Source organism: Dromiciops gliroides, chromosome 3, assembly GCF_019393635.1.
Source record: "Dromiciops gliroides isolate mDroGli1 chromosome 3, mDroGli1.pri, whole genome shotgun sequence".
NCBI classification, from domain to species: domain Eukaryota; kingdom Metazoa; phylum Chordata; class Mammalia; order Microbiotheria; family Microbiotheriidae; genus Dromiciops; species Dromiciops gliroides.
The window spans coordinates 229,350,984-229,370,956 of record NC_057863.1 but is presented as its reverse complement, the minus strand read 5'-3'; the positions used below and the strand labels follow the sequence as shown (position 1 = coordinate 229,370,956).

Sequence of the window (19,973 nt, the reverse complement as noted above, 5' to 3'; positions counted from 1 at the left end):
GGAGACTGGAGACGGGGCTACAAGGACGCAGGAGAAGATGAGAAGGACTAGGAGCAGGCAAAAGAGAGGCTGAAGGGCAAACTGACAGAGCAGACAGACAGAAGGTTACAGGCCTTAATACAAACCAGGGAAAGTGTAACATGCCCTGAGGCTGGAGGCAGCTAAGGCCCTTATTGTATTCAAGAAGTTCGAAGAGCAGCAGGTGGGAAAGAGACCGCAGGAAAACAGTCAGGTTGTACTTTATTTCCCTATATTCCTAAATTGAAATAGTATCTCATAAATAAACTCTGCTTTGATTATTTGGTTAAGAGCCTTCTTAATCTTTGGTCTATCAGTTTGGGAGCAGTGTGGTGGAACTTTACAAACGGCCCATATTAAATTAACGAAGTCAGATAGCCAAATAGTCAAAAGTCCCCAGTCTATTCATCCATAGTTTAGCCCCCCAAATTAGGCTAGTCAATTTAAAAATATTCTAACAGTGTCAAGTGTCTAAGGCCGATTTGAACTCAGGTGTACTCCTGAATTCAGGGCCAGTGCTTTATCCACTGCACCACCTAGCCACCCCCTAGAACTTCACTTATGCTGCTGCTACTACTACTGTGGTTACTGTGGTGTTATAACAAAAAATTATTTTCATCCATAAGATAATGAGGGTAGGAGTATTATCCAGTTACCCTTTTTACAATGCTTAAACAACGTTGAGACTGTCAGCATTTGTAATAATTAAAATACCTTATAACAAACCCTAGGGCCCATTGTTATGGGACTGTCCCCTCATTGGGGATCGGTGACCGTTTGTATGAGATGTGAGGCAGAGTTGTCAAGAGAAGGAAAGAGGAGCGATCTGTCCCCAGTTTTTTCTGCTTCTTCAATGACTTTGATTCTTCTGGCTTTTAGCTTTGAGAGACAAGATGGATGATGCCAATCTCACTTCTCACTTCAGGTTACTAAAGGGAGAAAAAGACTCTGGAAGGAAGCCAGCATGAAAAGAGTTGGTAGTTTTCATAATGTACTTAGCTTGCTGTATTTGAGACTGGGGAACTTCCCCTTTGGCCTGAGATCTGAGGTTCTGTGTCTCAGTTGAGCTGAGCTCCCTAGCTCCCAATGGGAGAGCTCTTTCCCTCTGAATTGTTATATATACTTATTTGTAAGCCATATCTGATTTGCTTTGCTGTTGATTTGTTTAGTTTTGAGAAGCATATATTAAAATTGTGTAAGCTTTAGAATGTTGGTAGAGTATACATCATCATTACCATAACTAACATTTATAAAATGTTTACTATATACTAGGCACTGTGTATTAATCACTTTGCAATTACTATCTCATAAGGGTCACTGGGCTTGCAATTGGGAAGACTCATCTTCCTGAGTTCAAATCTGGCCCCAGATACTTACTAGCTATATTTTTTAGACCCTGAGCAAGTCATTTTATGCAGTTTACCTCACCTTCATCTGTAAATGAGTTGGAGAAGTAAAAGGTAAACCACTCCAATATCTTTTCCAAGAAAACCCCAAATGGGGTCACATAGTCAGACATGAAAAGAAATTACTGAACAACAATTGATCTTCACAAAAACTGTAGGAGGTAGATGCTATCACTGTTCCCATTTTTATAGGTGGGGTAACTGAGGTGAACAGAGGTTGTGACTTGCCCAGGGCTACACAACTAGTATCTATGGTCGAATTGAAACTGAGGTCTTCCTGACTCCAGACCCAGCCCTCTCTCTATCTGCAAAGTGACATAAAGGGCTAAGTGGTTTGACCTGTGGACCTGAAAAATTTATCAAATCTAATGGGAGTTCAGGATTAGTAGTCAGGAGGAAGAAACATTAAGGTTACAGGTAAATGTAGATGTAACCAGACAACTCTTCTTATAGAACAGAAAGGTGTGGGGGTAGTTAGGTGGCACAGTGGATAAAGCACTGATTCTGGAGTCAGGAGGGCCTGAGTTCAAATTTGACCTCAGACACTTGACACTTATTAGCTGTGTGACCCTGGGCAAGTCACATAACCCTCATTGCCCCCCCCCAAAAAAAAAAGAAAGAAAGGAAAAGTGTCGGTATGTATGTTTTTGTTTTTAATAGTTTATATCATTGGGGAAAGCAAAGGAAAAATTCTATATTAAATATTCCTCTGTCCAATTTAAAGAAACCCTCTCTTCCCCCCCAAAAAATTGAATTACAAATCTGTCCTATTTCTAAATCAAAACATCCCCCAACTCCAACCAGCATTATTTTTTGCCAGTTTAGATTAAATCCCATCTTCAAACGACTGATGCTCTTTGTGCTTTCTGATGAATACAACTTCAAAACATCTGTCAAACTGTAATTACCATATAATGCAGTCAGATGTTTTTCATATGTTCAAAATTGATTCTTTTTTAAAAAGAAACTAAGTAACCTGATTTCAGCTCCAAATTAGACAAAAGACATTATCTTTAACCAAAGGAAAGGAAAAATTCAAAATGGGGCCAAGAAAGGAAAAAAAATGCATAAGATTGGGTTTTTTCTTTTCTTTCCTTTGAAGCTTTCTATCACCTGGGGGGATTCTCTCATATCTATATGTGTAGAAAACATAATTTAAACCATCTTCAGTTATCAATATGTAACTTTCTAATGTCTTATTGATCTTTTGATTACCTGTCATTTCAGTGAGGCTTCTTTTGTAACCTATAGTGTGTGTGTGTGTGTGTGTGTGTGTGTGTGTGTGTATACACACACACATATATATAATATTAAGCAATTCTACAGAATGAATCACTACAACTATAGCCTATAACATATGCAACATTCTATATAATTCCCTATATTTCCAATTAAAGAAAAAAAGTGTATTTTTTCAGCACTACTCTTATTATTCCATTATTTGGTTTTCTTTTGTTATTAATTTTATTTGCATTACTCTAGTCATTAGACATATATGCACATATGTATATATACACATGTGTCTGTATGTATATATGTACATACACATATATACCTATATTTGCATTTCTGTTTCATTCTGTAACCACTTATATAGGACTTGCCATATTTCTCTGAACCTCTCAAAATCACAACTTTTCCAGCATAATAACATCCCAGAACTTTCATGTATCACAATCTGTTTAGGTGTTCCCCAAGCATCAAATACCCAATTTATTTCCAGTATTCTGCTTCCACAAAAAGTGATACAATGACCATTTTGGCATATGTGGGGCTTTTCTTCCTACCTTTGCCTGTTTGGGGGTATAGACCTAAGAGTGGCATTTGGAGGTCAATAAGTATTGTCATTTTAATCACTTGTAATAATTCCAAATTGTTTTCTAGAATTCTGGGACTAATTCACCATTCCAACAACAATGTCTTAATGGACTCCTCTTTTTTTTCTTTTTGTAACTTTCCTCACTACTGAAAATTTTGAAAACAAAAATTTCTCTTTTTGTTACCTTTGACAACTTGCTGAATGTGAGGTAATGCCTCAAAGTCGTTTTCATTGAATGGTGGATTCTATTGATCTTGATATTAATGATTTGGAACAATATTTCATGTAGCTGTTAATAATATGCAATTCTTTAGAGAACCATCAATTGGGGAATGGCTCTTGATATTTGGCATTAATCTCCTATATCTCTTGATATTTTAATGTTATCAGATACATTCGATGCCAAGGTTTTTCCCAATCCACAGGTTCCCTTCTTATCTTCGGTGCATTGATTTTGTTCAAATGAAAGCATTTTCAGACACTTTAAATAAAATTTTTTTTAAATCTCCTCTTTCATATGTTCTTTGTGTCTTATACCTAATAGGATCTTTGCATAATCTTTCCACGGAGACACCAGTTTCTAGGTTAACAAACCTGGAATGTTTCAGCTACTGAAGGCTAATCATCCCTCAAATGCACGCTAATATGTTTGATAAAAGTCTCCCAGCATGAGTGCACAGCACACTTACCATAAGAAAGACAGTGCTGTGGGTAGGGCAAATCACTGACACCATTTTCAGGCTGAGTTAAATGCTAGCAGGGCAAATGAAAACTATGCACTTTCAGTAGTCTGTGACAGATGGAAGGATGTAGTAACTCCCTGGTTGTTTAAATCATTACCTCATCTCTCCACCTTCACTGCCTCTAGATGGGACTCTTCTAGAAGCTTTGAATAGGTCCTCAGAGCAAAATTGGGATTTATTCCTCATTGCTCAAGGAATCAGTTCTGTGTTTTGAAACTTGCTGTTTACTATGGTGCTACATAGGCAAATTAGCATCTTTCACCTTGCCCCTTGAGCATCTTTTTTTTTTTTTTTCCCTAGTTTTGCCTTTTGCTAGGTCAGGGATTATCAACATCTTCATTTCACTGCACAACAAAATCAGGTGGAAATACCCTTTCAGTTCTTGTAAATGCCACTGCACATGAAGTTTTAAATTATGCCTGCTAGTCATTTGATTTTCAGCTGCCTGTGTATAGTGGAATTCACCAGACGTTGATTTAATTTTAAAATCTCCTTTAAAGTGACCTTCATCTCTTTGGGGGAGATGGAAGGATCAGAGATTAAATCAGCACCTCAAATCAAGTACAATTATAGGATTTTGAGCTAGAATGAAACTTAGAGATCATTTAGTCCAAACCCCTCATTTTATAGGCAATCAAAATGAGGCCCTGAGTGGCTAAATATCTTGCCAAAGCTTGCTAGGGTCCTAAATGATACAGTGTTTATGGGCACAGAAGAATAGAACAGTTGAATAAATTTATTTTGAACAACCCATTAGTTATTTATATATAATTGAAAACACATGAGACTATTTTCGGAGAATATATGAATTTGCATAATAAATGCCCACCTCTCAACTAATCTTCAATAGACTTCAGAATGGAACCACACTTCTAAGCCCTCCCCGCCCCCCAAAAAAATCCCTATTTGCAAGATGTATACTATTTTTTTTAACTTCCCACAAGAATTATGGGGCTTTTACTTCCCGCTTCAGAACATGTGACCCTGGAAAAGTCACTTAACCCCCATTGCCCCACAAAACAAAACAGAAGAACACGATAAACTTAGATGATCCAACCCAACAAGAACAAAGACAGAATAATTGAAGAAAAGGGAAATTACATTATTTAAAAGCAATCCAACAACTGCCCACCTTGACAAACGAAACAGTGCAAAACTGCATTCATTCTGTAAACCAGTTTTAATTGTTCTGGTCATGAAAATGCATATAATATTTAAAAGAGATTAACATGTCAGATAATAGGTTTTCAGTGCACCAAGGTTGTTTTTCCCCCCCTCTAGAAGTTCACTATGTGAAATGAGCTGCATTTATGTGAATCTCATTGGTAATTTTTAAAAGTATCTCTAACTAAAAAATCTGAAATTTCAGATATTTTTATTTAATATAAACTTATCTTGTTGATATAAAAATTGTAATAAATTTTTTTTAAAAACCTCTAAATAGTCATTCTGTTTCATGGGTAATTTTCTATTTCAAACGAGGAAGAGGTACTGGCCCAGTGATTTCATTGATGAAAATGAAGAAACTCCCTCTACTAATGCAGATTAGCACTTTCTCTGAATTCTATCATTTTAGAGAATTGCCTAAAGCACTGAAAGATTAAATGAATTGTCCATAATCACATAGTCAATATCTTTAAATGGTGGCACTTGAACCCAACTCTTCAAGGTCAGTACTTATATAAATATATACTCTAACATATCCTCTCTTCCCCCCCTCCCTCTCTCCCCCCCTCCATCCCTCTCTCCCCCCCTCCATCCCTCTCTCCCCCCCTCCATCCCTCTCTCCCCCCCTCCATCCCTCTCTCCCCCCCTCCATCCCTCTCTCCCCCCCTCCATCCCTCTCTCCCCCCCTCCATCCCTCTCCCTCTGCTTTGCTCCCCTTTTTCCTACTTTCCCTTCCTCTCACACCCTTCCTTATATATCAAAGAGATTCCATTTTTACTTTTATTGCTTTATAGGCATTACCCACATAAAAAACTTAGAAAATATACAAAGCAAAAAAATAAAAAAATTGGGGTCTATAGCAGACAACATACAAAGTCATGCTCAGTTTTGTTTTTAAGGTTTGACCTACATGTGACAAATTGTACAAACTTCAAATGAAGCCAGATGTTCATATAATCAAAAAAATTCAATCTCACCTCTAAATACAGCTCTTAATACCAGGAATATCACTAAGCATTTGAAGATTTGATGCTGTAGCCCTTAATAGAACAGAACTCCCATCAAGATCAAAGCAGAATTAGATGGCTACATGATTGGGCCCTGATATTACTTCTTTTCAACACTTACACTGAAAACCAAATGAAACACACAAAGGCATGTGAGAGCTTGCATGCCTCTCAATCTGGACTACAAGGGAAGTGAAACTTGGCAAGCTTATTACCACTATAACAGGAAACTGGTCAGTCATCTCAAATATGACATTCTTACTGAAAGAGTTGCCAGTATTTGAAACATTGCTATGAACTACCTTTGATACTAGTCACATATTTCTATATCCAACTTCCCATTTCATTAAAATTTATGATTCATTTGGTATTCCCTGCAGTAGCCATGCTTTCATGCACTGAACTTGCCCATTCAACAAATACTTAGTGAGCATCTGCTATGTACAAGCTACCTTGGTGAGTTGTTTTGATCTTCATAATCAACCATCCTGGTGTGTCGTCGGTCAAGAATCATTTATTATGTGCTTACTGTGTGCCAGGTCTTATGTGCATGACAGAAGGATGTTAGCAGCTTTTATTGAAAGTAAACTCCTTTTGGAATAGAAAGGCACCAATTATTGGGCACTAAATTGTCTTGAAAGTACCTTCCATATCTGTCTGTGATTATGACAGGAAAAAAAAATATCCCCAAATCAAATTTCCTTTGGAGTCCTTCTTATGACTAATATTCTTACTCATAAGTTTGTCCTGTCCTAGTACTGTCCCTAAAGCAATCACTCTGTCCCTCATGCACTATCCCACACCCAATCCTTTATCAGTGTCTATATGCCCTCCCACTGAATTGCTATCCTAATTTTCCTATTGGTCAATGAAATGGTTCTACTTTTTTGAACAAATGAAATTGGTAACGGACAGAAAATCATAGCCTCAGAGATATAGAACTGGGAAAGACCAACATCCAAGGGCCTTCTACTACAACCCCCTCACTTTTTATCTTGTCTGGTCATTTTCAGTTGTGTTGGACTCTTTATAACCCCATTTGGAGTTTTCTTGGCAAAGATACTGGAATGGTTTTCCATTCCCTTCCCCAGCTCATTTTACAGATGAGAAAACTGAGGCAAACATGGTTAAATGACTTGCCCAGGGTCACATAGCTTGTAAGTGTCTAAGTTCAGATGTGAACTCGGAAAATGAGTCTTCCTGACTCAAGGCCTGCCATTCTATCCAGTGTGTCGTTTAGCTGCCGCTCATTTTTTTTTAAGTGAGACAATTGGGGTTAAGTGACTTGCCCAGGGTCACACAGCTAGTAAGTGTCTGAGGCCGAATTTGAACTCGGGTCCTCCTGAATACAGGGCTGGTGCTCTATCCACTGTGCCACCTAGCTGCCCTGCTGCCCCTCATTTTACAGATAAAGAAAATGGATCTCAAAAAGGTAAGTGCTTTTTCCAAGGCTACACTGCTAGTCTAAAAGACTGAATTTATGGCCTGACTAGAGTCAGCAGAGTTTCTACTGCACCATAGAGATAATGAGTAGGTGAATGACAAGCTACCAATAGCATAAACAATGCAAAAGATTGAAGTGGATCAAAGGAGAAAGAGAGAGGCTTTATGAAATGAGAAAGAACTGGTACAGGTAGACAATGGGAGACAGTCTTCATTCTCTCTCTCTCTCTCTCTCTCTCTTTTTCTTTTTCTTTTCCTTTTCTTTCTTTTTCTTTTCTTTTTTTTTTTTTGCTGAACAATGAGGGTTAAGTGACTTGCCCAGGGTCACACAGCTAGTAAATGTCAAGTGTCTGAGGCCGGATTTGAACTCGGGTCCTCCTGAATCCAGGGCCAGTGCTTTATCCACTGTGCCACCTAGCTGCCCCCTTCATTCTCTCTTCTGGTCCTAACTGGAAGGCAAAGCACAAGGAAGCAATGTTGCCTCCAACCTTCTCCTCAGGTACTTCCTGTTGGGCAGAGGAGAGTCAGTATTATAGAGGGCCACCTGGGTCCAGGAGAGGTCATCTAATTGCATCCTATTTACTAGAGTGCTTTTGAGTCATCTATTTTTACAGTTACTATTTATAATTAAATTCTCAACTTATAAAAATCACTTGGGAAGGTCTTACATATTTATACTGAACTAGAAACTCATCAAAAAAAGTCCATATGCTTATTGATATTTATTACATAGTTCACCTCCTCTCTCTTAAGTAAAACTGACTGTTTATTCCACTAGGAGAGGTGGTTGTTGCTTATATGCCAAGATTGCTTCTTAGCAAAATAGAGGTTTTAACAAAACTGATAGAGAACTAAGTTATAGAATTTTAAGCAAATAAAACTGCCATTTAACATTAACAACAGCACAAAGTCGTTTACCATGATTAAAGATTAAATACGTCTGCAAATAACAAAAGGAATTATTAAAATTTAAATGGCATTTAATGGTAGCATTAAAACAAAATGTCATATTTTATAAATTCAGAATTCATCTATTTAGTGTCAAGTGATTATGTTCTATAATTTCTTTTTAATTTAATTAACTTTAAAAATTCCTTTAGTTCTATAATTTCTTTTTCCTGTTTTGTTGCTGTGACAGCACATAAACTCTTCAAATACATCAAATATATCTCACTCTCCTTTGTATCCTCCCCAGTTTCTATTGTTGTTGTTTGTCCTTTGTCCTCAAAGAGGACTATGGTATCACAGTGATGTCATGACTTGTACTGAATTGAATTTAAGCGAGGGAGGGCTGTGCAAGGTCACCAACCTCACTTTCTCCTCTAGAGCCATCTCAATTCAGTGGCAAGATATAAATCAGGACAACTGGAGATGACCCCAGATGTTTAAGGCAATTGAGATTAAGTGACTCGCCCAGGATCACACAGCTAGTAAGTGTCTGAGGTGAGATTTCAACTCGGGTCTTCTTGACTTCAGGGCCAGAACTCTATCCACTGTGTCACCGAGTTAAGGCTCAGTAAATATTGGCTTGTTAATTGATACCAGAACTGAAAGGCATTAATGTCTAGGACCTGTCCATGATATACAATGCACAGGACTTAGTAAAGCAAAATGTAAAAGTAAATAAGCCATTACACTGAATTATTTATTACATTACATTGAATTATATATATATATATATAAATATATAAATATATATAAAACTATCTAGACTGGATTTCTTCGTTTGATTCTTCTATTAGTTTTGTGACCTTGGTAAACTTTCATATACTATAGTTGCCTCATCAGTAATTTTAAGGAGTTTGGTTAGATAGCTAGCATTTTCAAATCACTTTACACATTTCATTTGATCCTCATGACAACCCTGTGAAATCTATTCTATTATTATCCCCATTTTATGGATGAGAAAATTTAAGCAGAGATGAATTGATTTGCCCAGGGTCACACAGCTAGTAAGTATTTGAAGTCAGATACTTTGGGATATATGGGGTGTTCAGGGAGGACTAGCACCTTTGATGTGAGGGCTTGCCCAACACTTGTCAGGGCTGCTCATCCACCTTTGGTGACCACTTGCTACTCAACCCACCTGTGGCTCCAAAAAGCTGCCACACTCTGGTAAAGCCATCCCTGAAGACAGGCTAAATCAGGTTGGGGGTAACCAACAGGCCTTAAACCTGTTGGCGAGTTAGGGAATGTGAAGATTTCCTGAGGTGGAATGGGTAGATGAGAACAATTTGTTCCAAGGCCCATCAATGGGCCTGAAGCAACTTATTGGAATAAATACACATACACGCAATAAGTGTAAATTTCCTATTTGATCTGGTCAAAGTCATCTGCCTTTAAAGAAAGAAATATGAGGGGGGAAATATTGACAATCAAAACTATCATAAAATTTTTTTTAAAAGTACAGATCTACCATCTTGGTTCTGAAAGATGGATTCCTAGGTCTTCTCATATCTAATACTTGTGACTTCATGGTTTTTAAAGACCTTGAACCCTAGAGCAGTGGTTTTGTTTCTTCAACACAACCACATCTGCCTTTCATCAATTATTTGTTTGTTTGGTTTTTTCAGGGCAATGATGTTTAAGTGACTTGCCTAGGGTCACACAGATAGTAAGTGTCAAGTATCTGAGGCCAGATTTGAACTGAGGTCCTCCTGAATCCAGGGCTGGTGCTTTATTCACTGCGCCATCTAGGTGCCCCCTACCTTTCGTCAATTATAATGCAATAATGCCCTAATCTACTCCCTCTAAGCCCTGTGTAAATTCTCAACCTTTCCTTACCAAAACTTCAGTCCATGAGGGCAATTAAAATCACAACTCAAAAAACCAGTGCACACACACACATACACTTTTCATTTTGGGTGGGGCAAATAAGTTGCATCCACTATGTGCCAGTCATAGGACTAAGTGCTTTACAAATATTGCCTCATTTCATCCTCACAATAACTCTGGGAGGAAGGTGCTATGATTCCCATTTTACAGCTGAGAAAACTGAGGCAAACAGGTTAAAGTGACTTGCCCAGGGCCATACAGGTAGTATCTTAGGCCAGATTTGAACTTGGAACTTCCTTACTCAAGGTCCAGTGTGCTATCCGTTGTAATGCCTAGAAGCCTCTAAATGAATACAAAATGCTATTATAATAGCATCCATTGAGCAGAAACAGGCATAGAAAGGAAGGATGGATTTATATTGAAAATTTTCTGATGAATTGCAATCTGAGACGATTTATTTTGCTTATTGTTTTTCATCATATATGCTGAATACATGTGTGTGTGTGTGTATATATATAATACACATATATGTGAGATACTGAGAAACATGACTATTGCTGAAAAGCTGTTATGTTCAGTCTCTTAAGACTTATTGACTGTTAACGGTTCATTTTTCAATAAAAAGTATCTTTAAAAATAAATTTACCGGGGTCAGCTAGGTGGCACAGTGGATAAAACACCAGCCCTGGATTCAGGAGGACCTGAGTTAAAATCTGGCCTCAGACACTTACTAGCTGTGTGACCCTGGGCAAGTCACTTAACCCCTATTTACTTCAGGTACTCATATGTAAAATGAATTGGAGAAGGAATTGGCAACCATTCCAGTGATTTGCCAAGAAAATCCCTTTGGGGTCACATAGAGTCAGGCACAACTGAAAAACAGCAAATAAATTTAATAATATTATTTGTCAATATTTGAAATGCTTATTGTAACAAATTAAAAGAAACTATGCGGTTATTAGTAGTTTTCATATCTTAATTTTCGTGATTCCAGTTTAAAACATTCTTAAAATTGGTCTACTGGTTCCTATAGATTAATTCATAACCACATGAAAATGAACTAATAAAGAGAAGTTAAACATTATTTAGAGCTCCTCTACTGACTTCACTGGGTTAGAAAAAATTACAAAACTTGTACATTTCTCCATCCCATCTGCCTTACCACTACTTTCTTATGTAGATTTTTAAAAAATATTCATCAAGTACTTCAATGATCTCAAACGAAATACAAAACATCAATCTTCTTATATTTACAATGCACTCGCAAACTGACGTTTCCCAGAGAAACACAATGATTATTTAACTTTCACTCGGGTTAAAAGCAACCCTTAAAATCATTGCAGTTTGGTAATTTATTCCATAGTGTCTATGAAGTTTGTGGTGACCTTGAATGGATAGTCATTTAACTGCCCTCTTTCAGGAATCTTATTTTGTCTTCAGGCAAAAAAACATCTATTTCTTATGAAAACCAGATGAGGTAGGTATCACATTTAAGCCTTGATCATTCAATTACAAAGTGTGTTCTAAGGACACAAGAAAAACCTAATCCCCTATAGGTGTAATTATGAAGTTTAAAAAAAAATACTTCACAGGGCAGCTAGATGGCACAGTGGATAAAGCAATGGCCCTGGATTCAAGAGTACCCGAGTTCAAATTCGGCCTCAGACACTTGACACTCACTAGCTGTGTGACCCTGGGCAAGTCACTTAACCCCAATTGCCTCACTTAAAAAAAAAATACTTCAAATGAGCCACCTCTAATCTAAATTCGCTTCAAAGGATCATGAGTGTAGAGATACACAAGTAAGAACAACATAACCTTTATATATTAAAACGTCATCAGCTTCATGTAATGGACAAACATTGACTCAAATCAGTGTGCCTTTTATCTTTATTTTTTCCTATTTAAAATCAGGTTTTCATGCAAAGATTATCAAAATATTCTGAAAATTCTAGTGGGAAAAACTTTGATTTGATATATGACATGTCATGATATATGCAAAATAAAGATCAATGGAAACATTTATAAGGTTTACAGCAAAGGGAATAGTACACAAGAACTTTTATGTATGTTGGCTGCCTAGAACAAGCAAACTTCAATTATAAAAGTTAAAAACTATCTTCATTCAACCATGTATTGTTTTATTGTCACATAAAAATTTTGTTATTTTCAATAAAGTCACTGATGAATAAACTTCAAGGATTAGTCTAGTGCATGAAAGGTTGTCTTCAACAACCTCTCCTCCTTCTAAAGTCAAGCCATCAGATTATTCCACCCTTTTCCTGATCCTTCTAACTGGTACTCTCCTGCCTTTCTCAATGACTTTCACACCTGATTTACAATCTAGTCTCTGGCTCCACTTCCCTCCCTTTTCACTCTTCACAATATAGTCAGCCATTTCAACAATATGTTCCTCTCTCCCCTTTAACCCTTTCTACCCCTCTCTCTCTCTCTCTCTCTCTCTCTCTCTCTCTCTCTCTCTCTCTCTCTCTCTCTCAACATTTTAATTTCCCAACACCCTCCTAATTGCCATATGCTATAGTCCTTCTTTGGTTTTCATTGCTCTTGATCTCTCTGCAGCTTTTGACACTTCTGAAGAATTACTTATGGTGGATATGTTCTCCTCCCTTGGCTATGAATATAATATACTTCCCTGGCATATAATATACTCCTAATTCTCTGTATACTCCTTCTTTGTCTTCACTGACTCCTCATTTCATCCCATATATCTCTATGTGGATATTCCTAAAAGGTCTTTTCTCAGGTCTCCTTTCAACTTGCTCTATGCTTAACAATCTCATTCACTCCTGCGGTTTAAACTATCTCTATAAAAATGTCTTTCAAATATCTATCGCCAGGCCTGCATCTCCAACTGCATATCTGCCTAGATGTCCCAGAAGTACGTCAAACTCAGGATTTCTGAAATCAAGCTTATAATTCTTCCTTCTACATGTACTCTGAATTCATGATTTCTGCCTTCAGTACCACTATTCACCTTGTTTCACATGTTTATAACTTTGGGGTAATTATTTTGCTCATACCATCATATTCACCTCTTAGTTACCAAATGCTGTTAATTCTGCTTCTATAATACCTCTTAAATCTGTCCTCCCTACTCCAGTCTCTGTCCATTATTTAAAGCCAGATCCAAATGCCACTTCCTACATAAAGCCTTCCTTGGTCTTTCTGGTCAATTAACAACCTTCCCCCTCAGGCTTCATGCAGTTACTCCTTTAGCTTGTAATGTTGTATATTGAAGTTATTGTTATCTCAACCTTATCTTTGACTCTAAGAAGTTCCCAAAGGGCAGAGTTTCTCCTCTAGCACTGCACTCAGAGCTCTGCAAACAACTGATACTTAACAAATTTGCTCTGCTTTAGAATTACACATACAAGCTAAATGACTAATGTTGAGTTTCAATGTAAATCTAAAAATTCTCTAAAATGCAAAACATGCCACAGGATAAAAAAAATCAATTGTGCCTGAAATGCTTCCACTTTACCAAATGAAATTAGAAATACAAAAACATATCAGAAAATTATTAAAATCAATGAAAATGAAAGATATCATATAGGGTAATTGAGATGCAAAACCAGATAATAAAGAAAAAGAGGAACTATGAAAAGTTATATAGCATTAAGGAACATACCTTAGAACACTGTTTGTGCGTCTGGCACCATACCAGGGAACCATTGTTCTGAAAAAGAATTATAATATGTTTACCCATTAAAAATGTTCTATAAATGTCAGTATATCACCCTAGATCACTTGTTAATGAGTCGAAAACAGCTTCAGGAAATGTAAAACTTTAATCATACTAAAGTTTCCCTTGCTCTATTGAACAGATAGCTTTTACCAAAGTTAAATGTAAAGTAAATCCTTTTTTATTGCTGACTTCCTTTGTAAGAGAAGCTCAGAGAGCTGGGCTTGAAACTAGGAAGACTTGGATTCAAATCCTTGTCTTAGCATATATGGACTATAAGACCCTGGGCAAGTCACTTAATCTCTCAATATTCTAGGCAGTTCTCTAAGACCTAAGTTACTAACCTGCACCAGTAAAAGGAGTTCCCTATATTAATGAAATCACAGGTCCAGTTTTTTCTCCCTCCCTCTATTCTCTACCCTTCTCCTCTCTCAAAAATGGAAGCTATATTTCTTTATATAAAATAACCTCCCTCCCAAATATTTGGAAATTGTTGAAGAGGAAGGAAAAATATTTTGCCTCATCTTAAGACACAATAACAATGCAATCCTCTAACAGCTATTTCTGCCATGAGTTATAAGTTTATGTAGAATTTCATATTTCTTAAATTTTCATTTTTATTATGACTTAAACATCAAATAACATGAAAATTTCAGTATATAAGGAAGAAGAAGAAAAAGGGATTGCATTATGAAACAAACATTTTGTTTAGGGATTGGGATGTTTTTAAGTTATATATTGCATTTATTATAATACTGAAACCATCCCGCTTGTCTGAGCTCACTTCTCAACTTGTTTCTTCACTATCCTGTGTATTTTTTCAATATTTAATGACATTTTTCTTTCAGCCACTATCACTACTCCCCAACAAAATTCCTCCCAATATTTTTGCATTCCCAGAATCAAAGTCACCATTGTAATCAATCAATAAGCATTTCTTAAGTGTTTACTGCATGCCAATCACTGGGCTAAGAATTAGAGATAAAAAGACAAAAAAACAACCCCTGCTCTGAAGAACCTTAAATTCTAAAGGTAAAGACAACATAAACATAAATAGGCATATATACACAAGATGTACACAAACTAGAAATTACATAACTTTGGAAGGTAAGGCACTAGCAGTTGGGAGGACCAGAAAAAGCTTCCTATAGAAGGTGTCCTTTGAGCATAAGAATCGGGGATTCTAAGGTGCAGGGATGAGGTGGTCTCACATTCCAGGCATGGCAGAAAGCCATTGAAAATGCATGAAAAAGGAGTAGTGAGTGTAATGAATGCCTAAAGATTATATAAGAAGTAATACCTAAAGGGGGATAATATTTAAGAAGGTGAGAAGGGGTCAGGTTTGAAGGACTTGAAATGACAGAGGAAAAGTTTACATATTCTTTAAGAATCAATAGGGAGCAATTGATACTCAGAAAAATATGAACTGAGAAGAAACAATTATGTGGCCATTGCAATCATATAGGCAAGAGGTGATGAGAACCAAGAACACAATATACACAATAACTACAACAATGTCAATGAAAAGAACAACCACAAAATAATAAAAAGTGACTCTTGAAAAATTACAAATAATCATAGCCCCAAAGAAGAGAGAGACGACTCCTCCCCCAACCTTTTTTTTTTCCCAGAGGTGGGAGTTCTAAGAATGAAGAACATTACATATATTTCAGGTTTTTCTCAATGTGTTTATTGATTGTACTGATTTTTTTCTTTTACTTTTTTTTTCTCAAAAAGTAATCTTTGTTATATGGGATGGCTCCCTAGGAAGAGAAACAGAAGGAAGGCAGAGAAGAAAAGAAATAATGTAAAAAACAAAGTATAAATATTTTTTCACTCTTTAAAATTTTTATATTTTATTTTTCCCCAATTACATACTAAAACAATATTTTGAACATTTGTTTGGGTTTTTTTTTTAAGTTTTGAGTTACAAAATCTGTCCCTCTCACTTTTCTGCCTGAGAAGGTAAGCATGGGTAAATGTGTACAATCATATAAAATATCTCTACATTATTCATTTTGTACAAGAAATAAAATTTTATTTAAAAAAAATAAAAGGCTCTCCAGATTATCTACCCCCCCCAAAAAAAACAAAGGGAAACACCAATAAAGTCTCCATTTAATCCTGAACTGCACAAGAAAATTGCCAAAAGTCTGTTTACAGGTGTTCTAAAAGAAAATAAAGGAGATAACGGCCTGAAGCATCCCAGGTCTCTAGTAAATGATCAGAGGCAGGGGGTCTGTTGGTAAATTTTTAACAGGCTGCTCCAAAAAAAAATGTACACACAACACTTTTTTTAAATTAATCAGCATTATTAACAGTTTCTCCATAATTTTCTGAAGTTAATACAATTGACAAAACAATAAATCTAACGCAGATCTGTTGCATGTGTCTATTTCTGAGCTATACAGTCTCACAATGAAAATTTAAAAATTGGCTCTAACAAGCCAGTTTGAGCTGGCTCCAGCATACCTCTGAGACTTTGAATCCAGCGGGCCCTTGGTTCTGACCTGCCAGAGCCATAGCAGGAGACAGGCCAGAGAAGATCATTAAGACAGGGTCATACTGGGAACTTCCAAGATGATTAAAGCCATCACTACTGTTAAGAGCCAAGTAAAGGAACAGAGCCAGCTACTGGGGGATAACTGCCCAGAGAGAGACTGCAAAGTCCATACTAGAGGGCTCAAAAGGATGCCTGAAACAAACATGATCTCTGATATCTAACTAGGCCTGGCAGGAGGCTACTGTGCTAAGAATTAGACATACAAAAAGATATGGAACAATCTTATCTGACTGGGAAGACATGGTATAGACAGAAAAAGAGGCAAGGGAACACAGTAAATATCAAGTATAATATTAGGCAGTAGATAGTACAGGACTTCAGATGAGAATGATCACCAGGGGCTGAAATAGTTAGGGGAGACTTTATGCAGTGTATTATATGAACTGGACACGGGAGGAAAGGAAGAGTACATAATTGCAGACAATAAAAGGGAAAATGGCGAACAGAAGCAAGAATATAATTAGTGACTAAACTGGAGTGTTTTTCTACAAGAGTCATTCCCAAATTATCTCTGTCTAGTTAAACCATTGAGTAATTTGGCCCAAGGTCAGTATTAACAACAAATTAGAACAAAAGATAAAGCTGAAAGATACCGCATGCAATTATGAATGAGGGCACTTCAAACAAGCTAGTGACACTGAAAGATGGGGAAAAGACAAAGGTAAAAATGTTGATTCTGATGATTATCATTTCCTGGAATGAAATGAAAACTAGTGAAATTAATATAAAGCAGTCACAATAGGCAGAACCAGAAGAGGCCAGAAGTTGTCATAAATGAGCAAAATAGTTCATTTCCTTGCCAAATAGAGAGAAACAGGACAGTAAAGGTCAACAAGTCAGCAGCAGCTTAAAATACAAATTCATCTACAAAACAGTACGAGAAATTTTGGAAAATAAGAGCAGTATTACTTCCCAAAAGACCAAAAATCACTGGAAGAAAAAACAAGTATTCAAAGTTGCCATGAAACCCAACAGCATTTACAGATGAAACTGGAAGAGAAGACAACTGAGATGAAAATGCTGGTGATTTTATCCCATTTCTACAGAAAACTATTGTCATCATTAATGATAGTGAAACTCACATTGGACTCTTAGGACCCAGTGGCAAATATTTGAAAATAGAAATGAAACCTAAAAAGATTAAAAGGAAAAGCTATCACATTGGACAAGTGCTTCTATTTCAATAATTCAAGGATCTATGACTTGGTTATATTATCATGGAAAGCTGTCTTGGGTGATAGCTTTGGCAAGAAGGTCTGCATGGGGAAGAGTAACTCAGCAACTTCCCCAAATCTCTGGTGATGAGTCTTTGAATTAGCTAAACTGGCATTCTGACAATAGATTTACCAGATTTACATTTTAAGCATTTCCAGCTAAGTAGCATCTGTTGATGATATACTGGCAGAGACTTTGAAAACATAGTATTATGTAATGTCATTGGTTGGAGAATAGTTGACTAGAAATAGGTATATGAAATGTAATGCAATACTATTGTTGCACAAGAAAAGAGGAATAACTTGTATGAACTGACACAGAGTGAAATGAGGTGAAACAAGAGAATTTATACAAGAACAACAACCTCGTGAAAATGAAAATCTCCAGAAGACAAGAACTTTGAGCAACCAAAGTTGGAGAGGTCTAAGAATGAAGGATTCAACCCACCTCTTGTCAGAGGTGTCAATATGCTGTCAGTCAACAAGCATTTATTAAGTGCTTATTATGTGCCAGACAATCTGCTAAGATACATAATGCCACATAAGTTTTTAGACATGGACAATGTGGGGATTTGTTTTTCTTGACTATAGATAGAAAGATATAGATATATTTTTTGCAAGAATTTTATGATTTTTTTCCTTTGTGGGGGTGAAGGTGGGAGGGAGACAAAATAAATACTTGTAAATTGAAATATAAAAATAAAATTTAATTTAAAAGGAGACAGGGATATCTGTAAGCCTCAGGTATCAGAATAGTACTTTAAGTGGAGGGGACAAAGTATATACAGAAGAAAACATTGCTGGATGGGGCACAGTTTGGAAACTTCTGGGAAATGTCAAAATGCAACAAAGCATGGGAAATACCACATGATTATGATGTAGAAAACACACACAGAATAATACCACTTAAAAAAAAGAGGATCCGAGAAAGCATTACATCAACAGCTGCTGGTTCACATGTTCATTTTCTTATGAGAATAATCTACACATATTGAGTATATTCTATATTAAAATTGAGAATATCCTGGCTTTCATGGACAATATTTTACAAGAAGACACATCTTCATAGTTACACTATTCACTGAAAGCTTTAAAGAATACAAGATTTAGCTTTGCATATTGTTTGTTGATTTATTTTAAAGCAACCATATGGCTCTCATCCAACTTCATGTCTCCCAGGTACATTTTAAGGTCACATCACACAATTCGGGGATAGTTGCAATAAGATAAATAACTCTGCTAAATGATTCTCTAATTAGCAAGATCAAAAGAGGCATGAAAGAGAACAATGTTTGCCAAAGGCCTCATTGGGGATGTTCTGTGTAAAATCCAAAAGCAAAAAAAGGATTCCCCTATATGATGAGGTCCTCTAGATACTCCTATTCGGAGATATTATGCTGAGAGCATCAGGTCCTGTAATACTATGGGACTTAATGAGATCTATAAGCAATTGAAAGAGATTAGCCTAACAATAGGAAAAATCAAATGAATGGAAAATGCCTGTTGCCCAGACAATGACATGGGACTGGATGGTCAATCTAGTGAATTAATTCATCACTACAAATATCCTGGACAGCACTGCAGATGGACTATGCATTGACCCAGAATTTAATTAGGGAAGCAAGCATGTTGTATTGTACTTGGGAAATTGCAAAGAACTTCCAATGATCCAAAGCTGCTCCTAATTCAACAGCACTGTATTTCAACACCAAAGATGTTATGTGACTCAGAATCATGGAACACTACAGGTTCCAAAGAATTGAAATTTGATTCTGAAGAATTAAAATGTCAGAGATTCAAAATGCAATGGAAAGATGCATAATAGGCCTAAGTAGGCTGTAATGTTTATTACAAATCATTGCAAAGCATTTATTTTGTGTTCTGGTGGGAGTGGGGTGTGTGTGTGTGTGTGTGTGTGTGTGTGTGTGTGTGTTACATAAGCACAATAAAATATCTGGTAAATGTATGATTGGAAAAGGAGATGAGTCCATCATGTTACAGCTAGAGAACTACACGGGTGTATATAGATAATGTTTTTAAAAAGAGAGATGAAAGTTGTCAGATGATCTGGATGAGTCACCTAAGGAGGAATTATGGGAGGAAATGGATAAAAGT

At 36.6% G+C, this 19,973-nt stretch overlaps 1 protein-coding gene across 2 annotated transcripts in view; it reads right to left on the bottom strand.

Moving 5' to 3' along the window:
• ANOS1 (anosmin 1) overlaps window positions 1–19,973 on the bottom strand; it is a 251,753-nt gene that overhangs the window by 187,101 nt on the left and 44,679 nt on the right. For both annotated transcript variants that reach the window (XM_043998140.1, XM_043998139.1), the window contains one exon: window positions 14,028–14,075. In XM_043998140.1, coding sequence (XP_043854075.1) covers window positions 14,028–14,075 — 48 coding nt within the window. The remainder of the gene's footprint in view (window positions 1–14,027; window positions 14,076–19,973) is intronic.